Source organism: Heterodontus francisci, chromosome 47 (genome assembly GCF_036365525.1).
Source record: "Heterodontus francisci isolate sHetFra1 chromosome 47, sHetFra1.hap1, whole genome shotgun sequence".
NCBI lineage: Eukaryota > Metazoa > Chordata > Chondrichthyes > Heterodontiformes > Heterodontidae > Heterodontus > Heterodontus francisci.
Genome location: NC_090417.1, coordinates 19535228 through 19548009, shown reverse-complemented (window position 1 = coordinate 19548009; position 12782 = coordinate 19535228). Strand labels below are relative to the sequence as shown.

At 39.9% G+C, this 12782-nt stretch overlaps 1 protein-coding gene across 1 annotated transcript in view; it reads left to right on the top strand.

Annotated features, from left to right (window-relative positions):
* Positions 1-12782, top strand: part of LOC137357167 (caspase-7-like) — a 162424-nt gene that overhangs the window by 14067 nt on the left and 135575 nt on the right. The window contains exon 3 of the mRNA XM_068023266.1: positions 2111-2258. Within this exon, the coding sequence (XP_067879367.1) occupies positions 2111-2258 (148 nt within the window). The remainder of the gene's footprint in view (positions 1-2110; positions 2259-12782) is intronic.

Here is a 12782-nt window from a genome sequence, read left to right as displayed (position 1 = left end):
ACGGTATTTATATGGCTACTCCAGTTCAGTTTCTGGTCAATGGTAACTCCCAGGATGTTGATATTGGGGGATTCAGCAATCGTAATGCTATTGAACATCAAGGGGAGATGGTTAGATTTTCTCTTGTTGAAAATGGTCATTGTATGGCATTTCTGTGACACGAATGTCACTTGCCACTTATCAGCCCAAGCCTGGATATTGTCCAGGTCTTGCTGCATTTCTACACGGACTGCTTCAGTACCTAAGGAGTCGCGAATGGTGCTGAACATTGTGCAATCATCAGCGAACATCCCCACTTCTGACCTTATGATTGAAGGAAGGTCATTGATGAAGCAGCTGAAAATGGTTGGGCCGAGGACACTACCCTGAGGAACTCCTGCAGTGATATCCTGGAGCTGAGATGATTGACCTCCAACAACCACAACCATCTTCCTTTGCACTAGGTATGACTCCAACCAGTGAAGAGTTTTCCTTCTGATACCCATTGACTCCAGTTTTGCTCGGGCTCCTTGATGTCGTACTCAGTGAAATGCTGCCTTGATGTCAAGGGCAGTCACTCTCACCTCACCTCTGGAGTTCAGCTCTTTTGTCCATGTGTGGACCAAGGCTGTAATGAGGTCAGGAGCTGAGTGGCCCTGGCAGAACCCAAACTGAACGTCACTAAGCAAGTGCCGCTTGATAGCACTGTCGACGACACCTTCCATCACTTTACTGATGATTGAAAGTAGGCTGATGGGGCAGTAATTGGCCGGGTTGGACTTGTCCTGCATTTTGTGTGCAGGATATACTTGGACAATTTTCCACATTGCCGGGTAGATGCCACTGTTGTAGCTGTACTGGAACAACTTGGCTCAGGGCACGGCAAGTTCTGGAGCACAGGTTTTCAGTACTATTGCCGGAATGTTGTCAGGGCCCACAGCCTGAGTTTATAGCGAGGGGAAGTAAATACAAAAGTAGGGAGGTTCTGCTTCAATCATCCAGGCATTGGTGAGACCACATCTGGAGTACTGTATACAGTATTAGTCTCCTTATTTAAGGAAGGATGTAAATGCATTGGAAGCAATTCAGAGAAGGATTCCTGGACTAATACCTGGAATGAGCGGGTATCTTATGAGGAAAGGTTGAACAGGCCAGGCTTGTATCCGCTGGAGTTTAGAAGAGTAAGAGGCTACTTGATTAAAACATATAAGATCTTGAGGGGTCTTGACAGGGTGGATATGGAAAGGATGTTTCCTCTTTTGAGAGAATCTCTAGGGGTCACTGTTTAAAAATAAAGGGGTCTTCCATTTAACACAGAGATGAGGAGAAATTGTTTTTTTCAGAGGGTCGTGAGTCTTTGGAACTGTCTTCCTCAAAAGATGGTGGAAGCAGAATCTTGGAATGTTTTTAAGGCAGAGGTAGATAGATTCTTGGTAAGCAAGGGGGTGAAAGGTTAGGCGGGAATGTGGAGTTGAGGTTACAATCAGTTCAGCCATGATCTTATTGAATGGCGGAGCAGGCTCGAGGGGCCGATGTTTGGATATAGAGGCACTGGAGAGGGCGCAAAAAAAGATTTACAAGGATCTTCGCAAAATTGTGAGGTTACACGTAGCAGAAATAGATGAACATGCTGCATAAATAGACTGAGGGGTGATCTAATAGAGATCTTTAAAATAATGGAAAGCTTGGATAGGTGAGAGACAGAGAGAAGGTGTGCACTTGTGGGGTAAAGCAGAACTGGAGGCCATCAATATATAAGACAGTCATGAATAAATCCAACAGGGAATTCAGGAGAAACCTCTTTACCCAGCGAGTGGTGAGAATGTGGAACTCGCTACCACAGGAAGTGGTTCAGGTGAATAGTGTATACTCATGGAAGGGGAAGCTGGTTAAACATATAAGGGAGAAAGGAATAGAAGGGCATGGTGATGGGATGAGAAAGGTGGGAGGAGGCTCACATGGAGCATAAACACTGGAATGGAACTTGTATGCTGTACATACTTCTATATATGTGTGCTCAATCTATCCCATATCCTGATGTTTGTGCCCAATCTGCCATAGTAACCCAATATCTATTCCCCTATTCTCTGCTGATGTTGCTCTGATTAATGTGCTTTGATTACACTCTCAGGCCTGCAGAGGGTTAGAGATGGATGATGGTGTGTCTCTGCAAACTGATGGAGTGATTGAAACAGACAGTGGCTGTTGTAAACAGGATTCCTTCTCACATTACGAGGCAGTGCCTGAAGACACTGCTGTCCATTTCTGCACCAGCCCCGGTATGTATTGCAGAGGGAGGGAGAAGGGGAAGGGAGACACAGAGGAAGATACACTGCAAAACAGATAGGCACAAAGTGAGGAGGAGGGAAGGAAAGAGACTTGTGCACACTAGTATACACATGCTCTCTCAGACCCAGTCTCACTCCCTCTCAAACACTTACACACACTCTCCAATACACATTAACTCCTCATTCTCACCCCCTCACTCTGACCCTCCCTTGTACACACATTCACACTCTCACAATCAATGCACTCAGTTTTCTGTGGTTACGTCTTGTTTTACTGTTCTGTGTCTGCAAGGTGATCATCAGAACTGAAGAAATAGGAGCAGGAGCAGGCCATTCAGCCCCTCGAGCCTGCTCTCTGCCATTTATTAAGATCATGGTTGATGTGATTGTGGCCTTAACTCCACTTTCCTGCCGGCCCCACATAACCTTTGACTGTCTTTTCGATCAAAAATCTGACAGCCGTGAATATGTTCGATGACCCAGACTCCACTGCTCTCTGGGAAAGAGAATTCCAAAGACTAACAACTCTCGGAGGGAAGGAATTCCTCCTCATCTCCGTCTTAACCCCGACAGAAACTTATATGTTTGAAAAAGATCACCTCTCAATCTTCTAAACTCCAACGAGTAGAGACCCAACTTGCTGAACCTTTCCTTATAAGACAAACCGCTTCATCCCAGGAATCAGCCTCGTGAACCATCTCTGAACTGATGACAGAGATAATGGGCAGGATTTTGAGTCTGGTTGACATGGGGGTTCTGATTCCACACACTAACCCGTCAGTCATTTTGCCTGAGTTGGCGAATTACTGGCTAAACAGTGGGTGTGCTCTCCAACTAAGGATGACAGACAGGCTCTCGAACTCAGAGGGCTAATAGCAGGTTGGGCAGTACTGAAGGAGCTGCAGCCTGCCACTGCAGATAAGGAAGAGAGAGGGAACCTCCATCACACACCATTCTCAGCAACTTTTATAACTTTTCTATTAAAAAATGACCAGAGCACCAGGGCCACCATCATGGACAGGGAACCGCCTCCACAGGGCAGCCTGTGGCTGCAGCTGTGGCCAGGTAGGAAGGGAGGGCTTGAAAGCCTGCCTGGAACAATGGCCCCTGGCCTGTTCCCAACACAATGATGGAGGCCCGCAGGAAAATTCCAGTCAGCCTCTCAGAATTGGCCATCAGCCACTACTGGCAGGCAGGTTGTACTGTCAGTGATCACACTGACATTCTTCCACTGTTTACAGATCACACTGAGATTCTGTCACTGTTTACAGATCACACTGAGATTCTGTCACTGTTTACAGATCACACTGAGATTCTGTCACTGTTTACAGATCACACTGAGATTCTATCACTGTTTACAGATCACACTGAGATTCTATAACTGTGTTTACAGATCACACTGAGATTCTATAACTGTTTACAGATCACACTGAGATTCTGTCACTGTTTACAGATCACACTGAGATTCTATCACTGTGTTCACAGATCACACTGAGATTCTATCACTGTTTACGGTTCACACTGAGATTCTATCACTGTTTACAGATCACACTGAGATTCTATCACTGTTTACAGATCACACTGAGATTCTGTCACTTTACAGATCACACTGAGATTCTATAACTGTTTACAGATCACACTGACATTCTTTCACTGTTTACAGATCACACTGAGATTCTGTCACTGTTTACAGATCACACTGACATTCTGTCACTGTTTACAGATCACACTGAGATTCTATCACTGTGTTTACAGATCACACTGAGATTCTGTCACTGTGTTTTCAGATCACACTGACATTCTTCCACTGTTTACAGATCACACTGAGATTCTGTCACTGTTTACAGATCACACTGAGATTCTGTCACTGTTTACAGATCACACTGAGATTCTATAACTGTTTACAGATCACACTGAGATTCTATAACTGTTTACAGATCACACTGAGATTCTGTCACTTTACAGATCACACTGAGATTCTATAACTGTTTACAGATCACACTGACATTCTTTCACTGTTTACAGATCACACTGAGATTCTGTCACTGTTTACAGATCACACTGACATTCTGTCACTGTTTACAGATCACACTGAGATTCTATCACTGTGTTTACAGATCACACTGAGATTCTGTCACTGTGTTTTCAGATCACACTGAGATTCTATCACTGTGTTTACAGATCACACTGAGATTCTGTCACTGTGTTTTCAGATCACACTGAGATTCTATCACTGTGTTTACAGATCACACTGAGATTCTATCACTGTTTACAGATCACACTGAGATTCTATCACTGTGTTTACAGATCACACTGAGATTCTATCACTGTTTACAGATCACACTGAGATTCTATCACTGTTTACAGATCACACTGAGATTCTATAACTGTTTACAGATCACACTGAGATTCTATCACTGTGTTTACAGATCACACTGAGATTCTATCACTGTTTACAGATCACACTGAGATTCTATCACTGTGTTTACAGATCACACTGAGATTCTGTCACTGTTTACAGATCACACTCAGATTCTATCACTGTTTACAGATCACACTGAGATTCTATCACTGTGTTTACAGATCACAGAGATTCTGTCACTGTTTACAGATCACACTCAGATTCTATCACTGTTTACAGATCACACTGAGATTCTATCACTGTGTTTACAGATCACACTGAGATTCTGTCACTGTGTTTTCAGATCACACTGAGATTCTATCACTGTGTTTACAGATCACACTGAGATTCTATCACTGTTTACAGATCACACTGAGATTCTATCACTGTTTACAGATCACACTGAGATTCTATAACTGTTTACAGATCACACTGAGATTCTATCACTGTTTACAGATCACACTGAGATTCTATCACTGTTTACAGATCACACTGAGATTCTATCACTGTTTACAGATCACACTGAGATTCTATCACTGTGTTTACAGATCACACTGAGATTCTATCACTGTTTACAGATCACACTGAGATTCTATCACTGTGTTTACAGATCACACTGAGATTCTATCACTGTTTACAGATCACACTGAGATTCTATCACTGTTTACAGATCACACTGAGATTCTATAACTGTTTACAGATCACACTGAGATTCTATCACTGTGTTTACAGATCACACTGAGATTCTATCACTGTTTACAGATCACACTGAGATTCTATCACTGTGTTTACAGATCACACTGAGATTCTGTCACTGTTTACAGATCACACTCAGATTCTATCACTGTTTACAGATCACACTGAGATTCTATCACTGTGTTTACAGATCACAGAGATTCTGTCACTGTTTACAGATCACACTCAGATTCTATCACTGTTTACAGATCACACTGAGATTCTGTCACTGTTTACAGATCACACTGAGATTCTGTCACTGTGTTTACAGATCACACTGAGATTCTATAACTGTTTACAGATCACACTGAGATTCTGTCACAGTGTTTACAGATCACACTGAGATTCTATCACTGTTTACAGATCACACTGAGATTCTATCACTGTGTTTACAGATCACACTGAGATTCTGTCACTGTTTACAGATCACACTCAGATTCTATCACTGTTTACAGATCACACTGAGATTCTATCACTGTGTTTACAGATCACACTGAGATTCTGTCACTGTTTACAGATCACACTCAGATTCTATCACTGTTTACAGATCACACTGAGATTCTATCACTGTTTACAGATCACACTGAGATTCTATCACTGTTTACAGATGACACTGAGATTCTATCACTGTGTTTACAGATCACACTGAGATTCTGTCACTGTTTACAGATCACACTCAGATTCTATCACTGTTTACAGATCACACTGAGATTCTATCACTGTTTACAGATCACACTGAGATTCTATAACTGTGTTTACAGATCACACTGAGATTCTATAACTGTTTACAGATCACACTGAGATTCTGTCACTGTTTACAGATCACACTGAGATTCTATCACTGTGTTCACAGATCACACTGAGATTCTATCACTGTTTACGGTTCACACTGAGATTCTATCACTGTTTACAGATCACACTGAGATTCTATCACTGTTTACAGATCACACTGAGATTCTGTCACTTTACAGATCACACTGAGATTCTATAACTGTTTACAGATCACACTGACATTCTTTCACTGTTTACAGATCACACTGAGATTCTGTCACTGTTTACAGATCACACTGACATTCTGTCACTGTTTACAGATCACACTGAGATTCTATCACTGTGTTTACAGATCACACTGAGATTCTGTCACTGTGTTTTCAGATCACACTGACATTCTTCCACTGTTTACAGATCACACTGAGATTCTGTCACTGTTTACAGATCACACTGAGATTCTGTCACTGTTTACAGATCACACTGAGATTCTATAACTGTTTACAGATCACACTGAGATTCTATAACTGTTTACAGATCACACTGAGATTCTGTCACTTTACAGATCACACTGAGATTCTATAACTGTTTACAGATCACACTGACATTCTTTCACTGTTTACAGATCACACTGAGATTCTGTCACTGTTTACAGATCACACTGACATTCTGTCACTGTTTACAGATCACACTGAGATTCTATCACTGTGTTTACAGATCACACTGAGATTCTGTCACTGTGTTTTCAGATCACACTGAGATTCTATCACTGTGTTTACAGATCACACTGAGATTCTGTCACTGTGTTTTCAGATCACACTGAGATTCTATCACTGTGTTTACAGATCACACTGAGATTCTATCACTGTTTACAGATCACACTGAGATTCTATCACTGTGTTTACAGATCACACTGAGATTCTATCACTGTTTACAGATCACACTGAGATTCTATCACTGTTTACAGATCACACTGAGATTCTATAACTGTTTACAGATCACACTGAGATTCTATCACTGTGTTTACAGATCACACTGAGATTCTATCACTGTTTACAGATCACACTGAGATTCTATCACTGTGTTTACAGATCACACTGAGATTCTGTCACTGTTTACAGATCACACTCAGATTCTATCACTGTTTACAGATCACACTGAGATTCTATCACTGTGTTTACAGATCACAGAGATTCTGTCACTGTTTACAGATCACACTCAGATTCTATCACTGTTTACAGATCACACTGAGATTCTATCACTGTGTTTACAGATCACACTGAGATTCTGTCACTGTGTTTTCAGATCACACTGAGATTCTATCACTGTGTTTACAGATCACACTGAGATTCTATCACTGTTTACAGATCACACTGAGATTCTATCACTGTTTACAGATCACACTGAGATTCTATAACTGTTTACAGATCACACTGAGATTCTATCACTGTTTACAGATCACACTGAGATTCTATCACTGTTTACAGATCACACTGAGATTCTATCACTGTTTACAGATCACACTGAGATTCTATCACTGTGTTTACAGATCACACTGAGATTCTATCACTGTTTACAGATCACACTGAGATTCTATCACTGTGTTTACAGATCACACTGAGATTCTATCACTGTTTACAGATCACACTGAGATTCTATCACTGTTTACAGATCACACTGAGATTCTATAACTGTTTACAGATCACACTGAGATTCTATCACTGTGTTTACAGATCACACTGAGATTCTATCACTGTTTACAGATCACACTGAGATTCTATCACTGTGTTTACAGATCACACTGAGATTCTGTCACTGTTTACAGATCACACTCAGATTCTATCACTGTTTACAGATCACACTGAGATTCTATCACTGTGTTTACAGATCACAGAGATTCTGTCACTGTTTACAGATCACACTCAGATTCTATCACTGTTTACAGATCACACTGAGATTCTGTCACTGTTTACAGATCACACTGAGATTCTGTCACTGTGTTTACAGATCACACTGAGATTCTATAACTGTTTACAGATCACACTGAGATTCTGTCACAGTGTTTACAGATCACACTGAGATTCTATCACTGTTTACAGATCACACTGAGATTCTATCACTGTGTTTACAGATCACACTGAGATTCTGTCACTGTTTACAGATCACACTCAGATTCTATCACTGTTTACAGATCACACTGAGATTCTATCACTGTGTTTACAGATCACACTGAGATTCTGTCACTGTTTACAGATCACACTCAGATTCTATCACTGTTTACAGATCACACTGAGATTCTATCACTGTTTACAGATCACACTGAGATTCTATCACTGTTTACAGATGACACTGAGATTCTATCACTGTGTTTACAGATCACACTGAGATTCTGTCACTGTTTACAGATCACACTCAGATTCTATCACTGTTTACAGATCACACTGAGATTCTATCACTGTTTACAGATCACACTGAGATTCTATCACTGTTTACAGATCACACTGAGATTCTGTCACTGTTTACAGATCACACTGAGATTCTATCACTGTTTACAGATCACACTGAGATTCTGTCACTGTTTACAGATCACACTCAGATTCTATCACTGTTTACAGATCACACTGAGATTCTATCACTGTTTACAGATCACACTGAGATTCTATCACTGTTTACAGATCACACTGAGATTCTATCACTGTGTTTACAGATCACACTGAGATTCTGTCACTGTTTACAGATCACACTCAGATTCTATCACTGTTTACAGATCACACTGAGATTCTATCACTGTGTTTACAGATCACACTGAGATTCTGTCACTGTTTACAGATCACACTCAGATTCTATCACTGTTTACAGATCACACTGAGATTCTATCACTGTTTACAGATCACACTGAGATTCTATCACTGTTTACAGATGACACTGAGATTCTATCACTGTGTTTACAGATCACACTGAGATTCTGTCACTGTTTACAGATCACACTCAGATTCTATCACTGTTTACAGATCACACTGAGATTCTATCACTGTTTACAGATCACACTGAGATTCTATCACTGTTTACAGATCACACTGAGATTCTGTCACTGTTTACAGATCACACTGAGATTCTATCACTGTTTACAGATCACACTGAGATTCTGTCACTGTTTACAGATCACACTCAGATTCTATCACTGTTTACAGATCACACTGAGATTCTATCACTGTTTACAGATCACACTGAGATTCTATCACTGTGTTTACAGATCACACTGAGATTCTGTCACTGTTTACAGATCACACTCAGATTCTATCACTGTTTACAGATCACACTGAGATTCTATCACTGTGTTTACAGATCACAGAGATTCTGTCACTGTTTACAGATCACACTCAGATTCTATCACTGTTTACAGATCACACTGAGATTCTGTCACTGTTTACAGATCACACTGAGATTCTGTCACTGTGTTTACAGATCACACTGAGATTCTATAACTGTTTACAGATCACACTGAGATTCTGTCACAGTGTTTACAGATCACACTGAGATTCTATCACTGTTTACAGATCACACTGAGATTCTATCACTGTGTTTACAGATCACACTGAGATTCTGTCACTGTTTACAGATCACACTCAGATTCTATCACTGTTTACAGATCACACTGAGATTCTATCACTGTGTTTACAGATCACACTGAGATTCTGTCACTGTTTACAGATCACACTCAGATTCTATCACTGTTTACAGATCACACTGAGATTCTATCACTGTTTACAGATCACACTGAGATTCTATCACTGTTTACAGATGACACTGAGATTCTATCACTGTGTTTACAGATCACACTGAGATTCTGTCACTGTTTACAGATCACACTCAGATTCTATCACTGTTTACAGATCACACTGAGATTCTATCACTGTTTACAGATCACACTGAGATTCTGTCACTGTTTACAGATCACACTCAGATTCTATCACTGTTTACAGATCACACTGAGATTCTATCACTGTTTACAGATCACACTGAGATTCTATCACTGTTTACAGATCACACTGAGATTCTATAACTGTTTACAGATCACACTGAGATTCTATCACTGTTTACAGATCACACTGAGATTCTATAACTGTTTACAGATCACACTGAGATTCTATCACTGTGTTTACAGATCACACTGAGATTCTGTCACTGTTTACAGATCACACTGAGATTCTATCACTGTTTACAGATCACACTGAGATTCTATCACTGTGTTTACAGATCACACTGAGATTCTGTCACTGTTTACAGATCACACTGAGATTCTATCACTGTTTACAGATCACACTGAGATTCTATCACTGTTTACAGATCACACTGAGATTCTATCACTGTTTACAGATCACACTGAGATTCTATCACTGTTTACAGATCACACTGAGATTCTATCGCTGTGTTTACAGATCACACTGAGATTCTATAACTGTTTACAGATCACACTGAGATTCGATCACTGTTTACAGATCACACTGAGATTCTATAACTGTTTACAGATCACACTGAGATTCTATCACTGTTTACAGATCACACTGAGATTCTGTCACTGTTTACAGATCACACTGAGATTCTGTCACTGTGTTTACAGATCACACTGAGATTCTATCACTGTGTTTACAGATCACACTGAGATTCTATCACTGTGTTTACAGATCACACTGAGATTCTATAACTGTTTACAGATCACACTGAGATTCTATAACTGTTTACAGATCACACTGAGATTCTCTCGCTGTGTTTACAGATCACACTGAGATTCTATAACTTTACAGATCACACTGAGATTCTATCACTGTTTACAGATCACACTGAGATTCTATAACTGTTTACAGATCACACTGAGATTCTATAACTGTTTACAGATCACACTGAGATTCTATCACTGTGTTTACAGATCACACTGAGATTCTATCACTGTTTACAGATCACACTGAGATTCTGTCACTGTTTACAGATCACACTGAGATTCTATAACTGTTTACAGATCACACTGAGATTCTATCACTGTTTGCAGATCACACTGAGATTCTATCACTGTTTACAGATCACACTGAGATTCTATCACTGTTTACAGATCACACTGAGATTCTATCACTGTTTACAGATCACACTGAGATTCTATCACTTTTTACACTGAGATTCTATCACTTTTTACACTCAGATTCTATCACTGTTTACAGATCACACTGAGATTCTATCACTGTTTACAGATCACACTGAGATTCTGTCACTGTTTACAGATCACACTGAGATTCTATCACTGTTTACAGATCACACTGAGATTCTATCACTGTTTACAGATCACACTGAGATTCTATAACTGTTTACAGATCACACTGAGATTCTATCACTGTTTACAGATCACACTGAGATTCTATAACTGTTTACAGATCACACTGAGATTCTATCACTGCGTTTACAGATCACACTGAGATTCTGTCACTGTTTACAGATCACACTGAGATTCTATCACTGTTTACAGATCACACTGAGATTCTATCACTGTGTTTACAGATCACACTGAGATTCTGTCACTGTTTACAGATCACACTGAGATTCTATCACTGTTTACAGATCACACTGAGATTCTATCACTGTTTACAGATCACACTGAGATTCTATCACTGTTTACAGATCACACTGAGATTCTATCGCTGTGTTTACAGATCACACTGAGATTCTATAACTGTTTACAGATCACACTGAGATTCGATCACTGTTTACAGATCACACTGAGATTCTATAACTGTTTACAGATCACACTGAGATTCTATCACTGTTTACAGATCACACTGAGATTCTGTCACTGTTTACAGATCACACTGAGATTCTGTCACTGTGTTTACAGATCACACTGAGATTCTATCACTGTGTTTACAGATCACACTGAGATTCTATCACTGTGTTTACAGATCACACTGAGATTCTATAACTGTTTACAGATCACACTGAGATTCTATAACTGTTTACAGATCACACTGAGATTCTCTCGCTGTGTTTACAGATCACACTGAGATTCTATAACTGTTTACAGATCACACTGAGATTCTATCACTGTTTACAGATCACACTGAGATTCTATCACTGTTTACAGATCACACTGAGATTCTATAACTGTTTACAGATCACACTGAGATTCTATAACTGTTTACAGATCACACTGAGATTCTATCACTGTGTTTACAGATCACACTGAGATTCTATCACTGTTTACAGATCACACTGAGATTCTGTCACTGTTTACAGATCACACTGAGATTCTATAACTGTTTACAGATCACACTGAGATTCTATCACTGTTTGCAGATCACACTGAGATTCTATCACTGTTTACAGATCACACTGAGATTCTATCACTGTTTACAGATCACACTGAGATTCTATCACTTTTTACACTGAGATTCTATCACTTTTTACACTGAGATTCTATCACTTTTTACAGATCACACTGAGATTCTATAACTGTTTACAGATCACACTGAGATTCTATCACTGTTTACAGATCACACTGAGATTCTATCACTGTTTACAGATCACACTGAGATTCTATCACTGTTTACAGATCACACTGAGGTTCT